Here is a 25,185-nt window from a genome sequence, read left to right as displayed (position 1 = left end):
TAGCTACCAGTCAGGACAGAGAGCTTGGACATTGATGGATATCACAAAAATATGTTTGGATTGTTCCAATGGTCCCAGGAAAAGCAAGTTGGAATTTATAACATGGCTCCTTTGGGGGTCTCATCCTCAGTCTAACTTCATGTGACATGTAGATGTTGCCTTTAAAGATTTCCTTCAGCATTGTTTTGTTGTTGTTTTTTTTTTCCGGCTACAACGCCCTTCCCACTAGACTCTGCTATGATAGAATCTCATTAATTCAAATAGCATCCCCAGTCAAATGACTTGTATGTTTACATCTGCAATGCCCATTTCTGTTCTTAGGGTGTCCTTAAGTATCGCACAATCGTTATGTCCACAATTCAGTTCAACACTAAGCCTCTCGTTGCTCAGTCTGCTTCAATTAATTGCTCCACCCTTCAACACCCCAGTGGTCAAGTCAGTGTTCTAGGATAGGATCTCTCTCTTTCTCTCTCTCTATATATATACATGCACATATATACACACATGTGTTCATATTTGTGTATAGGTATACATATATGTGTATACACAAATATACACATACACAAATACAATATATGTGCACACAGCATACACATATATACATATACACAAAGTATACACTTATATAAACATATACATACATATATTTATACATACATACAGTAGATACAGATATATTTACACATATAAACATATATATTGTACATGTGTATATGTGTATATATTATATGTGTGTAGATACAGATATAGGTATAGATCGCTTTGAGCTCCCTTCCTCATCTCTACCATGCAATCTTTAAGTCACCCCCTGTACATCATCTTTATAATAAGAATAATTTTTTGAAGAACCCAGTGTAGATGCTATAAGATGAAGAAGAACAAAGGAAGGGGTAGGTAGGAGAGGGGAGGGGCGGGTGAGAATGTTGGAAGGAGTGCCATCCATCAAGATATATTGTATTCATAAACTACTTCTTTCAGTGGTAATTCCTTTGTACAGCTAGTTAAGGATAACAAATAATAATAATAATAATAATGCTAATTGTTTCCAGATGCTGAGTAAATGTGTGTATCAGTGATCAGTGAACTAACTGGCTATGGACTCTGGTTTGGAATTGGGGCTCTGCCCTAACTAATGGCAAAACTTTGATTAAGTGACATGAAATCACAAACTCTAAGTATCCAACTAGAAATAAAAATAAGTCATCTATTATAGGAGGTGGACCACATTCAAAATACCTCAGAAAGTATGTTTTAAATTAAAAAACATGATAGAGCCAGGCACCAGCGGTTCACACCCATAACCCCAGCGACCCAGGAGGCTGGGATCAGAAGACTGTGGTTTCCGGGGAAGGAAAGTTTGTGAGACCCTTATCTCCACTGCACTGAAAAAGTCAGAAGTGGAGGTGTGTTTCAAGTGGTAGAGCACCAGCCTTGAACCAAAAAGCTAAGGGACAGCGGCCAGGCACTGAATTCAAGGCTCAGTATACACACACACACACACACACACACACACACACACATCCATCCATCTATCGTGTGTGTGTGTGTGAGTGTGTGTGCGTGTGTTTATTTATGTGACATACAAGGCAGCTCAGATCTGTATACCCAACTACTCAAAAGGCAGAGGTTGGAAGACTGAGCTTTGAGACCCGCCTGGACAAAAATACCCAGGCGATCCCATCTCAATCAGTAAGCCAGGTATGGTAGCAGACACTTGCCATTCCAGCTATGTGCAAGGCACACGATCCCATTTGGTGAACTTACCTGAAAAAGGACGAACGTAGAAAAAGACGGGGAGAGGGGTATGGTTCAAGTGGCCAAACACCTGCCCTAGCATGTACAAGACCCTGAGTTTTGATTTTTCTAAACTGTATTTGTTGTTGAATTTTTTTTTTTTGGGGGGGGGGGGTTACTGGGGATCGAACCCAGGACGTTGGACTTTGCTAGGCACGCGCTTTGCCAATGGAGCTACAGCTCAGCCCAGTTCTTAGATGATCTTTCTACAAGTTGTATGCGTGTGTCTGCTCATTCCAGCTCTGTGAAGGTCTGTATAGATTTGAAAATGAAGGCAGCCATGGAAAGCCATGGAATGTCAGCACCCCGTCTCTGGCCACAGCCCCCCTTCTCCCCCACCCCCACCTCCCCCAGCAAGGCAGGGCACTTACCACTCCGGTGTGTTTCTTGCACGACTCAAAGGGCAGCGAGCCTTCTCCAGCTCTCCAGCTGTGGCTGCTGATCTCGTCGCTCAACAGGAACTCATTGAGCTTCTGCACACTGCGCAGGCCAAGAGACAAACACCAGGTCAGCAAGGGTGACCGGCCGCCCAGCGAACGCACAGCCCAGCCCCGCCGGCCCCCAGTCCCCCAGGGCCACTTCTCCAGAGGGGCTGAGGTTAGGGAGGACGGGCCAGGCCTCCTGAGCACCCTAGCCCAGCACCCCAGGGCCAGCCCAGAGCTAGCAAGCCTCTGTGGGCATGGTGCTGGCTTTGTGTTTCAATGACACTCCTGGTTAAGCAGCATAGAATGTGGGAAGAACCTGAAATAGAGTGGGCAGAAAGCATCGTGTAGAATATATAGCTATATATTTCATAATGTATAGTGTATATTATGTAATATATATCTATATTGTATATAGAATATATCTATATATTACAGGTGTATCTATAATAAATATTATATACCTATATAAACATTATATATCTATAATAAATATTATATAAATATTCTATTATAATATAATTAATATAATATAATATAGCATATTATAGATATGCCATATATTATAGTACATTGCATTTTATATGATTGTGTTATGTGTCATATATCTATATAATATGTATTATATGTAGTATATGATATACACATATGTATGACATGTATCTATAATATGTAGTTATAAATGGAGACACACAGTATAAATGAAATATAGAGATTGAGATGCTAGAAACAGAAACAGAAATGTCACAGATATATAAATGTATGCATACATAGACTAGAAGTGGAACATAGGGTGAGAGATAAAGAGATGATAGAGACATAAATACAAATATATTACAGATGTAAATATAGTTTAAATGTAATATAAAGCTAGACATAGAGGTAGATATGATAGTGAGACAAAAATATAAATATAGATATATGGATGTCGATGTCAATGTCATGTACATGTGATATAAAGTTAGAGATGATAGAGACATAAATATAAACAATGTAAATATAATTGTAGATATAATATAGATACAAATAAATTAGATATAGTGAACATATAGAATGTAAATTAGATATAAGATGTACAATAATATCTATATATGGATATATATACAGAATAACATATACAAACTATACAGAGAGTTATAATATAGCCATCAATATAACCACAGTTATACATAAAGGTAAAGCCACAAAAATAAATTTATATATAATTTAAAATATTACTCATATATAATATATAACAATAAATTAGGTAATTACATGTAATCTAGAACTATATAAAATATACAAGTATATTTTATAAAACTACACATAATATAATGTATAATTATAGTTATGTCATTATTGCATAATTATAATAATTATAAATATTACATGAACATTTATATTTATAATATAAATTAAATGTATAAATTCATAGTACAAGTATAAAATTTATAATTATCAAATTAAATACATAATGTGTACCTAATTATATAATTATAGAAATTTATGTTGAAAATATAAAACTCATAATTATCAAGTTAAATACATATAATGTATGATTGCATATAATCATACAAATATATGCCATAAATAAAAGTTATTAAATTAAATATATAATGTATAATTGTATATAATTATACAAATTCATGTTATAACTAGAAAATTTATAATTTTTAAATTGAACACGTGTAATGTATGATTGCATACACCTATACAAATTTACATAAGTATTTAGTTATTAAGCTAGATATAGAATGTATAATTACATATAATTATACAGATTTATGTCATAGCTACAACATTTATAATTATTAAGTTAAAAACATAGAATGTATGATTGTATATCACAATACATACAACATATAATTTATGTTATACATAAAAACTTATAGTTATTAAATTCAGTACATGTAACTTATAATTGTATCTAATTACACACATTTTTATTATAAATAGAGAATGTGTCATTATTCCATTCAACGCAGGTAGTGTCGAATCGTATCTAGTTAAGCCAAGTAGAAGCGTGATGTGTGTGATTATTACATATATGTCATGTATCATGGTATATAGCACTGGAATCTACAAACAAGGAAATGCCAGGACTGAGTTCAGGAGACTCTAGGGGACTTCGCACTTGGTTTACCCACCCAGGATCTCCGACCTCTGCCCCATTCTGCTGGCACTGGGCAATTAAGAAGCAAAAGCTGCATGGTAACATTGTGCAGAGGGCTGTGTGGACGACGGCTAGCCTGAATGCCTTCCCGTTGCACACTGAAGGGCGGGCATTCTACATCCAGTGGCACAGGTGAGCTCAGAAAGGTCCAGAAAGCAACCAGGAGCCGGGGGCTCACGCCTGTCATCCCAGCTACGCAGGAGGCTGAGATCTGACGATCACAGTTCAAAGCCAGCCTGGGCAGAAAAGTCCCCGTGAGACTCTTACCTCCAATGAACCATCAGAAAAGCCAGGAGTGGAGTTGTGGCTCAAGTGGTAGAGCGCCAGCCCTGAGTGAAAGAGCTCACGGACGGCGCCCAGGCCCTGAGTTCAAGCCCCACAACCAACCAAAAAGAAAAAAAAAATTACTCTTGTCCAAGCATTTAAAATATTTAATAAATAACTGACTTTTTTCCTCTCCACTGGGTTCTGCTAATACAGACTGTCACACTGTGCCCAACGTTTTAAATAGGGCACGTAGAATGTGCTAGATTGTTCTTCCATGTTCTACATGTTCCATCCAGTATACAGGCACATTGGCATTATATGTACAAATATGCACACGTATTTTAGGTACACACACATATGCACCTATGGTTTCACCCATTCAATGAATGCCATAAAGACGACTTTATTGGCAAGAGAGAGTGACAATTTAACCTGAAGTAGGCTATTTGACTAGGTATGGCATTTTCCTTCAGCCTAGAAACTTCTTGAGTTTCTTCTCTGCTTGTATACCATACACTGGAGAGTGTGCATTTACTCACCCTTAAATCTTCCACGCTGCGGAAGGCATGCACAGCACGTAGCAAAGAAATGGTGATGATTTTGCACAGCCCTGACGAGCAGATTTCAAAATCAGCTGACCCAAAGTCTCCCATGACAAACAAGCTGTTCAAGTCCCTGTAAGCCAATTGGCTCCAAAGACCAGTCATGAGTTTCTAGGCACAGCAGTAAAGACAAAGGGCAGCCAACAGCGGGCGATGGTTTGTTAGATCCGCAGAACCAATGTTTAGTGGTGAGGAAAAAGATCTGCTTACTGGTCAGGCAAAGTAGCTCACGCCTGCCATCCCAGCTACCCAGGAGGCTAAGATCTGAGGATCACAGTTTGAAGCCAGCCCAGACAGGGAAGTCCAGGAGGCTCTCATTTCCAACGAACCATCCAAAAAGAAGCCAGATGTGTTGCTGTGGCTTAAGTCATAGAGTTCCATCCTTGAGCACAAAGAAGCTCAAGATAGTGCCCAGGCCCTGAGTTCAAGTCCCGGGACTGGTACAAAAATCAAATAAAAGCTTCTGCCTTTTCTCTGTGGACCAGCGCTATCGAAAACAGCTATCAAGTCCACCCCTAAAATTCATTTCAGAGAAATAAGTTTTTAGAAGGAGATTCTACTTGGCCTGTGCCTTTGGCAATCAGGAACTGTTACTTTTATAAACAGACTGGCCTTTTATCAAACCAGTAAATCCCTTTGGTGGAGATATAAAAAAGGGAGTTGCTTATACAGAAACACTTAGGGAATTATCTCCCCTTAAGTGTCCTGGAATTTACTAGAACAGCATTACAAACTATGTACGGGAGTAGAAGGACAGAAAAAAACAAATGTTTGGGTTGCTTTGATCTCCTCCCCCGGACCCAACTCTTGAAGGTCTTTTTGGCATTGGATAATTTCATGATTTCACCAGAGGGTTTTTTTTTTGTTGTTGTTGTTTTGGTTTGCTTTTTGCCTGTGTTGTCTTCCACTGCTTTTGATCTGCGTTGGAAGGGAGGGTCAGAATTTTGATTTAATACAGCAACCATGAAAGGAATAGCTGTGAAATGGGGAGTCCAGGGTGTTGGGGGTAGGGTGGAGAAGAGAGATGAAAATGAGGAGCCAGAAATAGCAGTCTGGTCATTTATCAACTTTATTGTTTGAAGTGTCTCTCTCTCTCTCTCCTCTCTCTTTCCAGATCACTGCCTAATTTGGAAGTGGAGCTTCAAAGTACAGCCTGTAATCTCTTCTGAGTAGCTCTGGGGCGCTTAACAATATGTCAGAGAAACTGAGGGGGGCTGAAGCCAGAGGTCCTGAGCTTCCAAACCCCTAACAACTCTCCAATGATTACAAATGACCTCACTTAGAAAAGAGGCTAGAAGTGTCCTATCAGATCTTGATTTATAGTAGGACAATTTATAGGCACTTCAATGTGTGTGTGTGTGTGTGTGTGTGTGTGTGTGTGTGTCAGTACTGAGGCTTGAACTCAGGGCCTCAAACTCTCACTCAGCTTTTTCCACCCAACACTGGTGCTCTACCACTTGAGCCACACCGCCACTTCTGACTTTTTGCTGGTTCTGGGGAGATAAGATTCTCCTGCCCTTTCCTGCCCAGGCTGGCTTTGAACTGTAATCCTCAGATCCCAACCTCCTTCGTCATGACAATGAGAGGAGTGAACCCCTGGCACCTGGCTACATTTTAATGGTATCTGGTTTTAGGCCACTAGTACGTTGATAATGAGCCATTGCCTAAAATGGGAATGAACAACCCACGCTGATTTTCTCAATCTATGTTTAATGGGGAAATTGTCTCATTTCCAAAGTCTAAATGCTCCACGCTGCTTGTCAAGGACAACTTAGGTTGTTTACCTAAGGCCTTCATTTGCCAATTGTTATGGTTGTTGTTATTGTTTTGCCAATCCTGGGGCTTGAACTCAGGACCTGGGTGCTGTCCCTGAGTTCTTCTGCTCAAGGCTAGCGCTCTACCATTTGAGCCACAGCTCCAATTCTGGTTTTCTAGTGGTTCAATGGAGATTCGAGTCTCACGGACTTTCCTATATGAATACCTAATTTTTCAATTTTTCAATGGCTCCAATGAAACATTATAATATTCATAAATAATCATATATAGAGAGAGACTATATGGATAGTCTTTGACTGTGGTATGTATATCATCACATATAAATGTATATATCTGATTATGTATGTATGTATGGTCATGTACATATATACAATATGTGTGATGTGTGTATATAGGATTATATGTGTACATAGGATTATAAATGTATATACATATATGTATAAAATCAGATAGAATATAATCACATATGCATATATAATCATAGATATAGATACATACTAGATACATATCTAGAACACAGAAATATTCTAAATGACTAGACTTCCTTGAAGGCCCAAATATGACCCAGGCTAATCATTAATCATAGCAGATATTTATATTTCCTCTTGCCTTTGTCAAGATTAGCTAAACAATATAGAGGAACATCTTTTGGGGGTTTATTTTATTTTTGTCGGTCCTGGGGTTTGAACTCGGGGCCTGGGCGCTGTCCCTGAGCCTTTCTGTGCAATTTGTGCACTTGAGCCATAGTGCCACTTCCAGCTTTTTCTGAGTTGTATATTGGAGATCAGAGTCTCACGGACTTTCCTGCCCCCAGGCTGGCTTTGAACCTTGATCCTCAGATCTCAGCCTCCTGATTTAGCTGGGATGACAGGCGCGAGCCACCAGTGCCTGGCTAGAGAAACATCTTGAACCCCTAGATTTTGCTACAAGTTTCTGTTAAACACATTATACTGCAGTTGAATATTCAATTATATTTTCCACGTTAAAAAAACAAACCCTCACTTCATGAATTCTCCCCAATACTTAAAAAAAAAGAGTAATCATTCAAGAAATAATAAAATAATAAAAACAGTAAGGGAATTATCATAATACTATCAGAGAGTAGATTATCCCATAGCAATAAATACCTGATAATCTTAAGACTACAATGTAAGAGAAAATAATGGAAAACAGAAAAGGAACTAGGAGGTGAAAGCTACAGACATTTTTTTTTGTTTCATGGTTATTTCACTATTTTTTGTCGGTTGTGGGACTTGAACTCAGGCCCTGGGCTGTGTCCCTGAGCCTCTTTGTGCTCAAGGCTAGCACTCTGGTTTTTGAGTGGTTCATTAGAGATAAGACTTTCATGGGGACTTTCCCGCCCGGGCTGGCTTTGAACCAGGATCCTCAGATCTCAGCCTCCTGATTTAGCTGGGATGACAGGCGGGAGCCACCGAGGCCAGGCCCTTCCTGGTTATTTCCAAAGAACCCTTTCCTCCATGAAACAATCAGCCAAGGCTTCTGGCTGGGCCCGGCCTTACCTGATGATGGCTTTCACGGCAAACCTAACCACGGTGGAAAGCAAGAAGAGCGGTGTGACAAGTATATGGAAAAGCGACAGCGAAGCGAAGGCCTCGGCCGGCTTCAGGTTATTCCCACTGGCGTACGCGTGTGTCACGAACGTCTGTGCAAAGGAAAGATTCCCCTCAGAGAGAGCGGCAGAAGTGATCATTGGGGGGCCTTTGAGGGACGCCACCATATATAAAATATTTGAAGAGGAGGCAGGTACCGGTGGCTCCCGCCTGTCAGCCCAGCTACTCAGGAGGCTGAGATCTGAGGATTGCGGTTCAAAGCCAGCCTGGGCAGGAAAGTCCCTGAGACTCTGATCTCCAATGAACCACCAGGAAACTGGAAGTGGAGCCGTGGTTCAAGTGGTAGAGCGCCAGCCTTGAGTGAAAAAGCTCGGGGTCAGCGCCCTGGCCCTGAGTTCAAGGTAAAGACATTTTCTTACAATAAAGCATCACATGGAAGAAAACACCCAAACAGCCTCATAATATCAGAACAGAGAAGCTCTGAGCCCTAGCAATCATTCTTTACAAGAAACAACTGGCAGAGATGAAATCACATACCCACACTTATCTCTGTGTGTTTGTGTGTGTGTGTGTGTGTGTGTGTGTGTGTGTGTGTGTGTGTACCAGTCCTGGGGCTTGAACTCAAGGCCTCATGCTCTCGCTTGGCTTTTTCTGCTCAAGGCTGGTGCTCTACCACTTGAGCCACACCTCCATTTTTGACTTTTGCTGGCTCCTTGGAGGTAAGAGTACTCAGAGCCCCTTAGGAACTTTCCTACTCAGGCTGGCTTTGAACCTTGGATCCTCCGATCTCAGCCTCCTGGGTTGCTGGGATTACAGGCGTGAGCCACCAGTGCCCAGTTTCATAAATCATTTTTCAAACATGGAGAAGGAGGAGGAGGAGGAGGAGGAGGAAGGGGAAGGGGAAGAGGAAGAAGAAATAAAATGGCTTACAGCAAGGACGGCTGCAATCGGAATGGCGGCATTCATGAAGACTGTGGAAAGAAATCCAGTACATTAGTCTCATTCGACTGGGTAAAACACTTTGTGGGGATTTTTAATTAATCCTCGATTCATATTTTCATTTCCTTGAAGGCCCAAATAGATTAAATAACCTTTTGTTTGGTGTGCACAAACATTTCTAAGGCAGTCTGTTGTTTTAGAATAAACTTTCCACACTAATCTTTTCTGTTTTGTTTTGTGGTTGTTTTTTTTTTTTTGCCAGTCCTGGGGCTTGAACTCAGGGCCTGAGCACTGTCCCTGGCTTCTTTTTGCTCAAGGCTAGCACTCTACCACCTGAGCCACAGCGCCACTTCTGGCTTTTTCTATCTATATGGTGCTGAGGAATCGAACCCAGGGCTTCATGTATATGAGGTGAGCACTCTACCACTAGGCCAGATTCCCTGCCCCATCCACACTAATCTTAAGCTGAAACATTTTTCTTTCTTCTTTCTCACTTTTTTTTCCCCTTTTAGGTAACCAAAGTTTGAACTCAGACTCCCATTCTTGCTTCCCTTGCCTGCTAGGCTTGGTGCTCTACCACTTGATCCATACCACTAGCCAGGCATTTTGCTGGTTATTTTGGAGATGGATTCTTTGTGCATGGGTGGGGTATTTTTTGGGGGGGGAGTTCATTTCGAGAAGCTTCATTTTAGATGGCTATATGCACATAGCTATTGAGCCTTTAAAAAATGCACACATATTCTTGTACTAGGAGGTTTGGTTTGGGAAGGAATTTGTTGCTTGAAAAGAAAAATTGAGAAAGTACATGGGTTTCCAATGAGATGGAGGGAACACCTGTGGACACAGGAGTCCATTTGTGGATCGGTTGGGTACCATTTTCCCGCTGTAGTTGAACAAGAGATGGGAAACGTCAGCAGGCCCCGCCCACTGCAATGGAAAAACCCATCATGCATCCTTTTCCATCCTCCAAGCTTCTCCCACCTTTCCAAGGCCCTGCGTTTCTTACTCCTTCCATTGCATGTCTCTGTTTATTTCCCATTCTCTTAGCTCTCCCATCCCTCCCCCCCTCTCCCCCCTACCCCGCATCTGAGGGTCCCCTACAGATTCCCCAAGAGGAAGGAATTCTGCAGGCGTGACCCCTTCCATTTTCATTTGGGTCCAGAGCAAAACCAAACACATTTCAAAAGCTGGGTGCGAGTGGCTTATGCCTGTCATGTCAGCCTAGCCTCTGGCCTCAAACTTTGATCCTCTAGATCTCAGCCTCTTGGGGAGCTAAAGATTGCATTGCCATTTGCGAGAAACTATTTTTTTTCTAATTGAGGAATTGCATCTATTTTTTTTCCCCCATTGGAAACACAATAAGCAACGGAATTGAGGAAACACCATCCTTCGAAGATGCGAACAAAAAGTAATGTCACCTACATTCCTCAGTGGATTTATAGTTAATCTGTAAATATTAATATTATATTATTCTCTATTTATACCATAAATGTAGATTGTAATATAAATATTAATCAGAGGCTCACGCCTGCCATCCCAACTTCTCACGAGGCTGAGATCTCAGAATCATGATTCGAAGTCAGTCCAGACAGGAAAGTCCGTGACATTCAAATCTCCAATGAGCCACTAAAAAGATAAAAGTGGAGCTGTGGCTTACGTGGTAGTGTGCTAACCTTGAGCAAAAAAGTTCCGCAATGGTGCCCAAGCCCTGAGTTCAATCCCTACTACTGGCACAAAACAAAACAAAAAAAACCCCACATCTTGTTCAAAGATCTCTCTAGAAATATTAATCATTGTCACGTGATACTCAAGCTATGCACAGATAGAACAAAGAAAACTCAAAGTTTTCAGCCAAAGGACTAGCATTTGGGCAACAGCCCAAAGATACAATGGCCAAGTTGCTTTGTAGTTCTGCTTATACCTTAGTATTTTAGGGACCAAGGCTCCCCCTTCCCCACCCAAAAATGAAGTAACTGGTACTCTACCACTTGAGCCATGCCTCCAGCTTGACTTTCAGCTGGTTAACTGGAAAGAAGCATCTCCCAGACCTCCCTGCCCACATAGGCTTTGAACTGTGATCCTCTGGACCTCAGCCTCTGACAGGTGTGAGCCACTGGTGTCTGGTTTGATCTCGACTTCTTTTTCCTTTCTTTGTGGAAAATGGTATAATCTGCGTATGACCAGATGGCGCTCCAGCAAAACAAACAACTGTAGATTCATTTAGCAGGGTCATTGGTTGGGGAGACGGGGGGGGGGGGGGCATTCAAAATGGCCACTCTGTAATAAAAATCAAATACACTGATTTTCTGTAGGGAAGACGAGCTCTCCATCCCCAGCGGTGACTGATTCCCAAGTGGACTGTGGCCAGTCACGTGATGGGTGAAGGGCAAAGGAATTCAAGGGCATCCAATGACGTGGGAGAGGATGTGCAAGGAGTAATACAATCTAGGTCTCCTTGCTGTGGGCCTGGGTGTGTCTCCCACAGAATCAGCCACGTGTGGTTCGTGGCACGTGGTCAGCACAGGCCCAGAAAAGCCCCGGGCTCTCCTGTCAGGAACACAATGTGTGGTGGGTGTGTTCTGTGTTTGTTGATGACTCTTGGTGGTCACCCGATTGCCCCCAAGAGCCCCCCAACTTACTGGATAGAGACGTGTACAGGGCGAAGGTTTTCAGGCTGGAGAGTTCCTTCATTCTTGTCTCTTCCACGCTCTTGCAGAAAATGTGCTCCCAAGCGTACAACTTGAGCAGCTTGATGCCCTTGAGGATCTCATTGGTCTTCTTCAGTCTCTCCGTGGAATAATCCTACACACTCGGAGGAATACAATAGGATGCACAGCATGGGCTCTGTTCACTCCGACTGCGACCGTCCCCCAAGAATGAACCCAACAGCCGAGGGGTGACATCCAGCGCCTGTCATCCCAGCTGCTCAGGAGCCTGAGAGCTGAGGATCACAGTTCAAAGCCAGCCCAGGCAGGAAAGTCTCTGCGACTCTTATCTCCAATGAACCAGCAAAAAGCCGGAAGGGGTGCTCTGGCTCAAGTGGTAGAGCACCAGCCTGGAGCTAAAAAAAACACCTCAGGGACAGTGCTCAGAACCTGAGTTCAAGCTCCATGACCAAAAAATTAAAACTTATATATACACATATAACGTAACGTATTATATGTTGTATGATATATACGATTATAGTATCATATATACTAATGATACTAAGCATAATTACTAATTACAATATATAGTGATAACTAGAATATACAACATAACATATAATGTTATATATTATATAATATATTATGTAATATTATAGTCTATATCTCAATATTATATAATTATTATGTATTATGTAATTATTATGATAATAGATCATACAGTGCATTGCATTTTATATGACATGTTATATATTACACATGCCATGTATAAATAGTATATAATATTGTATTAATATATTTATGTATATTAATATATGTCATACATAAACATAATATAAATATATCACATATAATATATTAATACAATATTATTAACATAATATTTCATTAATATCTTAATTATATTAATATTATATTAATAATGTATTAATATTAATATATCAACATGTTAATGTTAATATAATAATATAATAAATATAATATATTAATGTATTAATATTTATTAAGATACAATTCATTATATATTATATATAACAATATATGTTCTATATCACAATACATATGTTGCTATATATTCATATATTATAAATTAATACTGTGTATTATATATTATATATATTATTCTTCCTTTGCAAGTATCATTCATACTCGAAGAAAAAGAACACTGAATTTAGAAAGGATCAGCAGGCTTCTTTTATTGTGTGTCAGTTCCAGGGCTTAAACCCAGGAACTCTTACTTGGCTTTTCTTTTTCAAGCCTGGTGCTCTACTACTTGAGCCACACCTCCACCTCTGACTTTTGCTGGTTAACTGGAGATAAGAGTCTCACAGACTTTCCTGCCCTGGCTGGCTTTGAACCCCGATCCTCAGATCTCAGCCCCCTGAGTAGCTGGGATGGCAGGCGTGAGCTACCGGCTCCTGGCTTGCCACGGAAATAGGTCAGTGAAAATACATAAGTAATCAAATAGGAAGAATCGACCCCAGGACATTTGAACTTCAAAAGCACCAAACTCAACCCTTCACTCTTCCATAGATCTATTTCCTCTATGTCAGCAACTGACATCATCTCTTAAGTCTGCTTTGAAATTCCCACAAGGAACCTCCCCCCCCCCCGCTTGAATTATTCATGTGTCCTAATAAAATATGACTAAAAAGAATAGTCTTCAGATAAGTGATCAGGAAATAGAACAGCTACTCAAGGAGCCTGAGATCTGAGGATCCTGGTTCGAAACCAACCCTGGCAGGAAAGCCCAAGGAGACTCTTGAATCTCTAAACTGGGGCTCAAAGTGTTAGCCCTCAGTGAAAAAGCATGCAGGGCCCTGAGTTCAAGTCCCAGTACTGGCACAACAATTAAACTAATAAATACACACACACAAATGAAAATATCCATGCATGAATATGTCAAACTTGGCTAGATTTCCCTCGGAACGTCTCCCAAAGCCTGCTCCTTACCAGAGTGCTCTTCTGAGCCTCTGCCAGCTTTGTGGCGATGAAGTACTGGATGGGAGCAAGAAGGACGATGACAGCGGCCCCAACCAGAGCACTGGATCCAAGCAAGTTGTAGAGCAGAATCACTCCCATAATGATCTAGGAAGGAAACATAGGCAGCAGAGAAAAATCAGTGCCCCCCTCCCCACTCCTCCACAAGAGCTATCCCTGGAAAGGAAGTCTCTTCATAAGAACGCCATGTTTCTACTTGGAAGCAGATTACATTTTATTTGCAAGCTGACTCAACGGTGATGCAGCTGTCATTTGTTTTTAGGGAAGGTTGAATGCTAAGAATGCAATGGGTTGTACAAAGCTACCGAATGCCCCATGGTGCTTTGGGGTCTTGTAAAATAATATTCCATTCTGAAAGGAGGTGAACCCTTCTAGAAAAACATTGTCACCCTCCACAGCTAAGGAAGAGCCATGCCTACAGAATGTCATTGTTGGCAAACGCAGCCAATTGAGCAGCTATTTGAACCCCAGTGGCTTCATTTCAAATCCGACTTTGCTCATGGACGCCATCTTTTTCTGAGTGTCGGTTTCTTGACTACTGAAGAATTCTCCTTTGGCCTCATTGCGTGAAGAACTAGAGACTGGATACTTTATCATGTCCTGGTATATTTTTTTAAAGAAATCCTTCAGTGTATATACTTGTAGATTTATAGTCACCTTCTAGTTACCACAAATGCCCTGATTTAGGTACTTATCACCCCACTGCACATACAATATAATAACGCAATAATTACAATACAATACAATAGCAATAAAGCATATTTTTTAAAAGAAGAATCATAGTAGCAGCTCATTTAAAAATTGCTACTCCTTGTAGGGCGCTGGTGCATCACACCTATAATCCCAGCTACTCAGGAGGCTGAGATCTGAGGATCACGGTTCAAAGCCAGCCCCAGCAGGAACGTCCATGAGACTCTTATCTCCAAAGAACCACCAAAAAGCCAGAAGTGGAGTTGTGGCTCAAGTGGTAGAGCACCATTCTTGAGTGAAATCGCTCAGGAACAGCGCCCAGGCCCTGAGTTCAAATCCCAGGACCAGCACACACAAAAGCATTGTTGCTTGGGTCCTTCTGTTTGTTTGTCTTCTTCTGCAAACCAGAACTAATTAAGGTTGATTTACCTGGACAGGCATTGCCCACAAATTAGGACACAGAAAGAGGAACCACATGAGTTGGTTGGTTTCAATGGCCACCAGGTTGTTCACCTGCCCCAAAGTCATCTCGCCCATTGACAAGTTCGAGGTCGAGAGCCTCAGGATTTTATTGTAGATCATGGCCTAGGAGGAAATCGACAAAAGGTACGTAAATCTCCCAACACAAAATCAGCATGGCCATGATTTAGTTTCATGGTCAACAACAAAAGAAAATGATTAGCTAAGCTCCAATGGCTCACGCCTGTCATCCCAGCTTCTCAGGAGGCTGAGATCTGAAGATCAAGGTTCAAAGCCAGCCCATGCAGCAAAGTCCAGGAGACTCTCATCTCCAATGAACCAGCTAAAAGCTGGAAGTGGAGGCATGGCTCGAGTGGTAGAGTGCCAGCCTTGAATGGAAAAACTCAAGCAAGCATGGAAGGCTCTGAATTCAAGCCCCAGTTCTGGCATGTTCTTTAAAAAGACATTTATTTTAATAAAATGAAGAATAAGAAAGGGACATGCTAAGGTTATCTTCTTAAATCACCTGCTAATTCTATTAATATAGTTACGTTTTTGTCTCAATAAAATACAAACTTATTTTTTCAGCAGTATAACCAGAACTTACATTCAGCTCCGAACAGAAGCTCAAAAACAGACAAAAACAGGGACATTAAGTTCTCTATATATTTTAAACTTTTTGGGGGGGGGGTGGAGGGGTCAGTCCTGGGCTTGAACTCAGGGCCTGGGCGCTGTCCCTAAGCTCTTTTGCTCAAGGCTGGTGCTCTACCACTTGAGCCACAGCGCCACTTCCGGTTTTCTGGTGGTTCATTAGAGATGAGAGTCCCACAGACTTTGCTGCCTGGGTTGGGTTTGAACAGTGGTCCTGAGATCTCAGCCTCCTAAGTAGCTGGGATGACAGAATTGAGCCACCAGTGCTTGGCTTTAATATGGTTTTAAAAGTCAGTTTGAATTCAGTGAGTCTATTAATTAGCTCTGCTTCTTTCATCAAGCAGATCCTAGAAGAGTTGCTGCTATGAAAAGAAAGTAAAAATGTAAAAAGTAAAAAAGTAAAATGTGTTTTTTGTTGTTGTTGTTGTTTTTTAGAATAGTTAGGTGAGGGCTGGGAATATGGCCTAGTGGCAAAAGTGCTTGTCTTGTATACATGAAGCCCTGGGTTCGATTCCCCAGCACCACATATATAGAAAACGGCCAGAAGTGGCGCTGTGGCTCAAGTGGCAGAGTGCTAGCCTTGAGCAAAAAGAAGCCAGGGACAGTGCTCAGGCCCTGAGTCCAAGCCCCAGGACTGGCAAAAAAAAAAAAAGAGGTGCCGGAGGCTCACATCTGAAATCTGGCTAAATAAGTAAATAAATGTAATAATAATCATTCTTTTAAATGTCCTAGCTACTCAGGAGGCTAAGATCCAGAGGATCACAGTTCAAAGCCAGCCCAGGAAGATGGTGGGATTCCGCAAAGCCAGCCTGGAGGCATGGTTCAAGTGGTAGAGTACTAGCTGTGAGCAAGAAGTTCAAGACCTGGTAAGAGCATTGCCAAGAAACAAAGAGCGCTCAGGGCTTTTGGACTTACCAGCAGGGCTCCTCGGAGGTTGATGCCGGTTTGGATGGTCACATAGTAGGACGCCTGCAAGAATGTCCTTTGCAGAATTAAGGCTAGGAAGAGTAGAACCGCTAAGACGTAAGCGTTCTCAAGAAATTCCTTTGAGGAGAGCGTTTTTGATATCTTTTGGCAAAGGGGACACAAATGGAAACAAATCAAAACAGATCTTTTCATTTAGCAGGTAGATAGTTGGCATTTATTTTTTTAAAAAAGGAGCTAGTGGCTCCCGCCTGTCATCCCAGCTACTCAGGAGGCTGAGGTCTGAGGATCACGGTTCGAAGCCAGCCTGGGCAGGAAAATCTCTAACACTCTTTTCTCCAGTGAAACACACACACACACACACACACACACACACACACACACACACACAGAAGCAGAGCTGTGGCTCAAGTGGTAGAGCGCCAGCCTTGAGTGAAAAAATTCAGAGCCAAAGCCTAGGCCTTGAGTTCAAGCCTCAGGATCGGCAATACACATAAAAATCAAACCAATAAATAAATAAACCAACTTAAGGTACAAAAAAAAAATGAGGGAGGAGGGCTGGGGATATAGCCTAGTGGCAAGAGTGCCTGCCTCGGATACACGAGGCCCTAGGTTCGATTCCCCAGCACCACATATACAGAAAACGGCCAGAAGCGGCGCTGTGGCTCAAGTGGCAGAGTGCTAGCCTTGAGCGGGAAGAAGCCAGGGACAGTGCGCAGGCCCTGAGTCCAAGGCCCAGGACTGGCCAAAAAAAAAAAAAAAAAAAAAAAAAATGAGGGAGGAGGTAACAAGTTTGACAGGAAATGTCACTGCCTTACGTATGTAACCGCAACACCTTTGTACATCAGCAATACAATCAAATTACTAAACTTAATGTTACAAAATAGGTAACATCAATTTTTTTTTTTGGCCAGTCCTGGGCCTTGAACTCAGGGCCTGAGCACTGTCCCTGGCTTCTTTTTGCTCAAGGCTAGCACTCTGCCACTTGAGCCACAGTGCCACTTCTGGCCATTTTCTGTATATGTGGTGCTGGGGAATCGAACCCAGGGCTTCATGTATATGAGGCAAGCACTCTTGTCACTAGGCCATATCCGCAGCCCACGGTAACATCAATTTTAACCACTTGATGCTTCTAAATATAAAACACTTCTTAGGAAAAGTGGTCTTAGAAGAAATATGACTAACTTGTTAACAGAGCCCAAGCTGGCCTTGAATGTTGATCCTCTAGAACAAAGATTATACAGCACCTGGCAATTCTCATTTTTTTAATTAACGCATTTTTATGAGTTACTCTTAATGAGCTTACCATGACAGAAGATTGAGTACTTTTTAAGAACAAAATCAGTAATTTTCCTTGTGGAGAAAACCATGCATTATTATTTTTACTGATGTATCTGGTCAGACAATTTGTTTTATTTATTTCTCAGATTCGGTGTCCACTAATATTTAATCAGCATTTATCATGTGATAGGAACTGTATACATGCATCTCTCATTGATCATTTTATGTTATTTATGTATTTTTGTCAGTCATGGGCCTTGAACTCAGGGCCTGGGTGCTGTTCCTGTGCTTCTTTCACTCAAGGCTGGCTCTCTACCATTTTGAACCACAGCTCCACTTCCAGTTTTCTGGAGGTTCATTGGAGATAAGAGTCTCATAGACTTTCCTGCCCAGGCTGGCTTTGAACCGTGATCCTCAGATCTCAGCCTCCTGAGTAGCTAGGATTATAGGCCTGAGCTACCGGTGCTTGCTTGGCTGATCATTTTATTGTTAAAACAATCTACTTCTGGGGTTTAAACTCAAGGCTTCATACTTCCTTGAGCCACACACCACTCCCATTTTTTTCCCTTTAGCTCCTTTTCAGATGGTGTCTTATATTGTTGCATAGGACCCAGACTATAGTCCTCCTATTTATATATTCTGTGTACACAGGATTGTAATTATGAGCCACCGCACCCAACGTGGTTGTTGAGATAGGGGGGCCTTGTTTTTTATTTTGTTTTGTTTTTTGGCCTGGACTGGCATCAAATCATAGATATAGTTCTTGTCTTATTTTGGAATCACTAGCAAAAAGCAGAGCTAGAGGCCTATTCAAGTGGTAGAGCACCAGGACTGAGCAAGCCAGCCAGATTCTATGAGTTCAAGCCCCAGTAACAACAACAACAAAAATGGCAGACCACAATTTCTGCTTCTTTCCTGAAGCACCATACACTTACACCGCCGGTATGCACTGTCCCGTTCTGTGTGTCATTCACCCTCTGGACTATTCCAGAAATACAGAGAGGCCCTGCAAAGCCCAGCAGGTCAGCCAGGTAGCGGAATGTGCTACTGAGAAGAATAGGCCGGCCGAAAGCTCTATACATGGCCAGCCAGATAGATGGGGTCCGATTTGGATGATCTGCTACTTTCTTCTGAAAAACAAAACAACAAGAACAAAAACTAGGTAGGTTCCTATCAAACTTCCAGCCAGTAGCTCACACCTGTCATCTCTGCTACTCAGCAGACTGAGATCGAAGGATGGCAGTTCAAAGCCAACCCCAAGCAGGAAAGTCCATGAGACTTTTATCTCCAATGAATCACCAGAAAACCACAAGTGGCGCTGTGGCTCAAGTGGTAGAGCACCAGCAATGAGCAAAAAAGCTCAGGGACAATGCCCAGGCCCTGAGTTCAAGTTCCACCACCACCAAAAAGAAAAAGAAAGAAAAAGCCAGAAGTAATTAGCTACCAAAAAGCTAGAAGTGAAGGGGTGGCTCAAATGGTAAGAGCATTCATCTTGAAAAAAAAGCTAAGCAGGAATGTAAGCCCCAGTTCAAGCCCCAATATAGGCAACCAAAAAATAAATTAAAAATGTTTCTGAGACTCAGCATAACCTGGGAAGGGATAAACTAGTTTCATTGATTTCAAGGAATGGGAGAGGCACCATATCAGATATTAAATTCCCTCTTAAAAGGCACCATTTTGCTCTGTTCTAAAATCCATCAAATGTTAGGATTTGATTTAAGCAAGCAACATAAGTTCGTCTTCTCCATCGTAAATCTTTGACCTTGGCAGAGAAATCGAGAAGTTATTATGTAATGGTTTTCTCCCGGGACACAAAAGAGTTGACGTGGGTTCATTTCTGGTTTGCCGTAATTTCATAAGAGATAATTTTTTTTTTGGACACATAAGGTCATTCTCATCATTTACTATAAGTGCTTAGCAGAGCTTGCTTTAGAGCAGTCAAAATAATAAGAGGAATCTTGACTAGATTCATCGTTTTCTTCTTAAAAGATCCCGATAGGAGCGGATGATCACAATGGTGAAGCATTTCGAGACAAAATGGGAAATACCCAATGATATTTAAATTCTTAAAGCAATGAAGGATACACAAAGAAAGTCCCAGAAGGAACCAGTGTATACGTGTGTGTATTTTTTTTTTTTTTGCTTTATGTCAGGTGTGAAACATTTTTGTTCTTATTTTTGTTTTTTTGATCAAATGTCTTGCTGTCTTTGCCCGGACTAGCCTCAAACTAAGATCCTCCCACCTCTGTCTCTGAGGGTAAGGGATTAAAGGAATGTAGCAACAGGCGGGGCTCAGAATAAACCAGTTTGAGAGGATCTATAGGATGATACACAAAGTAAGTAAATGGGTTTCCCAGCTTTCAACTATAGAATCTAAATTAGGGGGGACGGTTCAAGAATTTGAATTGATTCACCGTGGTTGGTTGTGAATGTGATCTCTTTTGCCTATGTGTTACGAAGGATTCACAAGATACCTGAAATAATGTTCAGATTCCATGAATATAGTGTGTATGTGTGTGTGTGTGTGTGTGTGTGTGTGTGTGTGTGTGTATGCGACAGTACTAAGGCTCCATCTCAGGGCCTGAACTCTGTCCCTGAGGTTTTATTCACTCCACGCTGGTGCTCTACCACGTGAACCACAGCTCCACTTCCAGCTTTTTTTTTTTTTTTGGTGGTTCATTGGCAATCAACGTCTCATAGACTTTCCTGCCCAAGCTGACTTTGAACTGTGATCCTCAGAGCTCAGCCTCCTGAGTAGCTAGGACGACAGGCGTGAATCCCAGCACCCGGCTCGACACGTTAATTTGAAGGACCCACTGAAGCAAAATCTTCATTTCTACTTGGCGCCACACGCCATCTTTCCTCCCCCATTTATTGGGCAGATAATACAAGGTAATTCATTATACTGCCTGGCTCTTCCTTTCTTTTCACTCTGTGGTGTCAGTCCCCTGATATCAAAACTCCTGGATAAGACACATGCAAGTATGGTAACCCATCACCAGGATTTGAAGCATGAGGATTCGATCTCACGAAGCCGGGGGGACCAGGCTAACTCACCTTCTGCTCCTCATAAGCGTCCTTCAGGCAAACGTAATTGGTCACGGCCCTCATGGCGATGGGGAGTTTGCCTATGGTTTTCAGGTCAATGGGCTTCTTGTGGGCGGAGATGATTAGGGTGTTCATCCACCAGTAGGTAGCTTTGGAGAGCAAATTCACGAAGGGCTGAAGGAACCTCACCCCCAGGTCCTGAAGGTCTTCGGGAGGCTTCACTTTCTGAGGATTCATAAAGAAGACGTATTTCTGTGGCAGAGAAGAATCCCGCAGGGCTATCGTTAGCTGAATTCTTGCTCTTTGCTTTCTCCTCTAACATTTGGAAAGTAAAATTTCATTACTTTGTTTTCTTTTTGGTCAGTCATAAGACTTGAACTCAGGGCCTGGGTGCTGTCCGTCCCTGAGTTTCTTTTTGCTCAAGGCTGGTGCTCTACCACTTGAGCCACAGCTTCACTTCCGGTTTCCTGGTGGTTCACTGGAGATGAGAGTCTCATGGACTTTCCTGCCTGGGCTGGTTTTGAACCCCAATCCTCAGATCTCAGCCTCCTGAGTAGCTGGTATGATAGGTGTGACCACCAGCCCTAGGCTCAATTTTTTTTTCTCCTACAATTTAATTTCAGGTAGCCATTAAAACAAAACAAAACCCTATGGCTCTCTGTCCCTTTGTGAAATAATATTTGCAGTACTTCTCATTTGGTTTCCAATCGATTTATAATTGAATGCCAGATTTTAACCATTATTCCTGTCTTTATTCTCATGGGTCAATCTTAGGCCAATTTTCAAATATTATTTAGATTTTGAAACATATGAGTAACACCACCATTGAGTTACCCTGTCGATGGGTGGTTCATTACTGTCTTCATTCATCAGTGTGTATGTGTTTCTATTCATAAGCAAATTCAAGGAATTGGAGGCGTAGCTCCGGTGGTAGAGCACCTGCCAATGAGCAAAAGGATCAGATACTGACTTTGAGACTCAAACAACCCACACTAAAAAGAAAGAAAATAGCAAATTCAAAGTTCTCTGCTAGAAAAATGAATAAAGTCGTCATATTCAATGTCCATATGTGAAAATAGACCAGGTAACCGGAGGGGAGGGGAATGGCGGGGGAGGGGGGAGAGATGGGGGAGAAGAACGAAAGGGGAGATGTGGATCAAAATGTATTGTCCTCATAAACCGATGTGTTAAATGGAAACCTCTTTCTTTTTAAAGAAAATGAGTGTCAAAGACCCAGTCAGTAGTATTTCATGAAATAACACTGACAGAACTATGTGGTAGAAAGTACAATAAGCCAGGTATGGGGTTCACACCTGTCATCCTAGCTACTCGGGAGGCTGAGATCTAAGGATCACAGTTCAAAGCCAGCCCAGGCAGGAAAGTCCATGAGACTCTCATCACCAATAAACCAGAAAATAAAGCCAAAAGTGGAGCTGTGGCTCAAGTGGTAAAGCACCAGCCTTGATCAAAAAGAGCTCAGAGACACCACCCAGGCTCTGAGTTCAAGCCCCACAACCCAAAACAACAAAAAGTGTAATAACTTTGTGAGTAGAGACAAAACATGGAAAGAATGTTTGATAGATATCAAAAGTTGTCTCTGAGAAAAGTTCTTCCACAGTAACATTTGCAAAGCAGATCCCAGTCTTCCTGTGTACATGCGTGTGTGTGTACTTGTGTGTGTGTGTCTGTGTGTGTGTGTGTCCATGTGTGTGTTTGCTAGTTCTGGGACTTGAACTCAGGGCCTGGGTGCTGTTCTTGAGCTTTTGTGTTCAAGGCAAGCGCTCTACCACTTGAACCACAGCGCCACTTCTGGTTTTCTGGTGGTTCATTGGAGTCTCACACAAACTTTCTTGCCCAGCTGGCTTTGAACCATGATCTTCAGATCTCAACCTCCTGAATAGCTAGAATTAAGAGGCGTGAGCCACCAGCGCCTGGCTTGAAATCTCTGAAGCCTTAATGGCCGGAAGCTCAGTGATCAAGTCGACATTGAATTTACACACACATCTATTTGGGCATTCTATTGAGTCTGGGTCATTTCCGGCTGACTGCCATGCTTGCTTGAGGCCCAGAAGAGCCATAAGGGAAGGAAAGGCGACTCACTCTGACCCGAATCACGTTAATCTCCACCGCCATCAGAAGCCCGTTCAAAATCACCATGATGCCTGTGATACAGAAGCGTAGATCCGACACGCCCCAGCCCGACTGCCAGTACTTCACCAGTTTTATTGTTTTGGTAATAAAGGCCATTACCCAATACAGAAACAAGGCTGTAATAGAGAGAAAGAGAGAGAGAGAAAGAGGAGAGTGGGGAAAGTGTTTGTAAAAAGAGATCTCTCCTGGAAATTTAAATGTTTTTCCCCACTGATATCTCAATTAAAAAAACAACAACACATCATGCTTTCAAATCACCAAGGCAATTGGGTGTAATTGGTGTCATCTTAGCTACTCAGGAGGCTGAGATCTGAGGATCACGGTTCGAAGCCAGCCAGAGCAGGAATGAGGTTTTCATCTCAGAATCAACCACGGAGGTTTGGGAATGTGGCTTAGCGGTAGAAGGCTTGCCTAGCATGCACAAAGCCCTGGGTTCGATTCCTCGGTACCACATACACAGGAAAAGGTAGAAGTGGAGCTGTGGCTCAAGTGGTAGAGTGTTAGCCTTGAGCAAAAGAAGCTCAGGGACAGCACCTAGGCCCTGGGTTCAAGCCCCAGGACTGGAAAAATGAATGAATGAATGAATAAATAAAATCAACCATTGATAAAGCTGGAAGTGGAGCTGTGGCTCAAAGTGGTAGACCTCAAGTCTTGTGTAAAATAAGCTCAGAGGCTATGCCTAGGACCTGAGTTCAAGACCCAGGATAGGCACAAATTTTTTCTTAAAGGAAGAAAGAAATAGTAAAGGCAATTTTAAATATTCTACTTGCAAGGAACACTAAGGGGTCAATTGTCAATCTTCTACATGTGAATATTTCTTTTTCTCATCATCGTTGGTTGAAGAAAGGCTGTCCTTTCTCCATTGTCTATTTTTTTGGTATTTTTTTTATTGATGACAGTCTTGGGGCTTGAACGCAGGGCCTAGGCACTGAGATCAAACTCCAATAACTGTCAGTTAACAAGAAAGGGAAGAGGGGCTGGGAGTATGGCCTAGTGGCAAGAGTGCTTGCCTCCTACACATGAAGCTCTCAGTTCGATTCCCCAGCACCACATATTTGGAAAACGGCCAGAAGGGGCGCTGTGGCTCAAGTGGCAGAGTGCTAGCCTTGAGCAAAAAGAAGCCAGGGACAGTGGTCAAGCCCTGAGTCCAAGGCCCAGGACTGGCAAAAAAAAAAAAAAAAAAAAAAATGAAAGGGAAGATATTCATTAGATCAGGACATCAGCTAACTTTACCTTTTATCTTATTTAAGGGAAAGAAGAGCGGGCTAGAAGAGTGAGCCCTGTCTCTTTTTGTAGAGGTATGTGTACTTATTAGCTAGCAATCTTAAGAGGCTGGCATTAATGTTAAACCAGTTTCCAAGATGACCAGTTACACAATCAACACACGAAATCAACTGTTATTTTATACCATGTGCCAAACAAGTGGCAAGTCACATCAGAAGTACAATTCCATTTACAACAGCAGTAGGGAAAAAAAAAAACAAAAAACCAAGTGATACAGTATCCAGGCTGAGCTCTGGTGCACTTCCTTTAATCCCAGCTACCCAGGAGGCTGCGACCTAAGGATCTCAGTTTGAAAGTCAGCCTGGAGAGACAAATCTGAGAGACTCCTAACCTCCCATTGACTAGCAAGAAGCCGGAAGTGGAGTGGCTCAAGTGGTAGAGCGCCATCGGCCTTGAGGGGAAAAGCTAAGTGAGAGCCTGAGGCCCTGAGTTCAAGTCCTGACACCATCATACACATACACATATACAAACAGCCAGACATGTGAAGACTTCTATACTGAGATACAGAGAGAGAGAGAGAGAGAGAGA

At 42.0% G+C, this 25,185-nt stretch overlaps 1 protein-coding gene across 1 annotated transcript in view; it reads right to left on the bottom strand.

Annotated features, from left to right (window-relative positions):
- Abcc9 (ATP binding cassette subfamily C member 9) overlaps window positions 1–25,185 on the bottom strand; it is an 82,187-nt gene that overhangs the window by 44,574 nt on the left and 12,428 nt on the right. The window contains 10 exon segments of the mRNA XM_048335157.1: window positions 2,166–2,274; window positions 8,534–8,676; window positions 9,515–9,555; window positions 12,163–12,325; window positions 14,122–14,256; window positions 15,289–15,444; window positions 16,885–17,037; window positions 19,110–19,304; window positions 21,232–21,474; window positions 23,323–23,489. Of these exon segments, the coding sequence (XP_048191114.1) occupies window positions 2,166–2,274; window positions 8,534–8,676; window positions 9,515–9,555; window positions 12,163–12,325; window positions 14,122–14,256; window positions 15,289–15,444; window positions 16,885–17,037; window positions 19,110–19,304; window positions 21,232–21,474; window positions 23,323–23,489 (1,505 nt within the window).

The sequence above is a fragment of the Perognathus longimembris genome, chromosome 27 (genome assembly GCF_023159225.1).
Source record: "Perognathus longimembris pacificus isolate PPM17 chromosome 27, ASM2315922v1, whole genome shotgun sequence".
In the NCBI taxonomy this organism is placed as follows: domain Eukaryota; kingdom Metazoa; phylum Chordata; class Mammalia; order Rodentia; family Heteromyidae; genus Perognathus; species Perognathus longimembris.
Note: the sequence above shows the minus strand (reverse complement) of the source record. Positions and strands in the feature narration are given on the sequence as shown.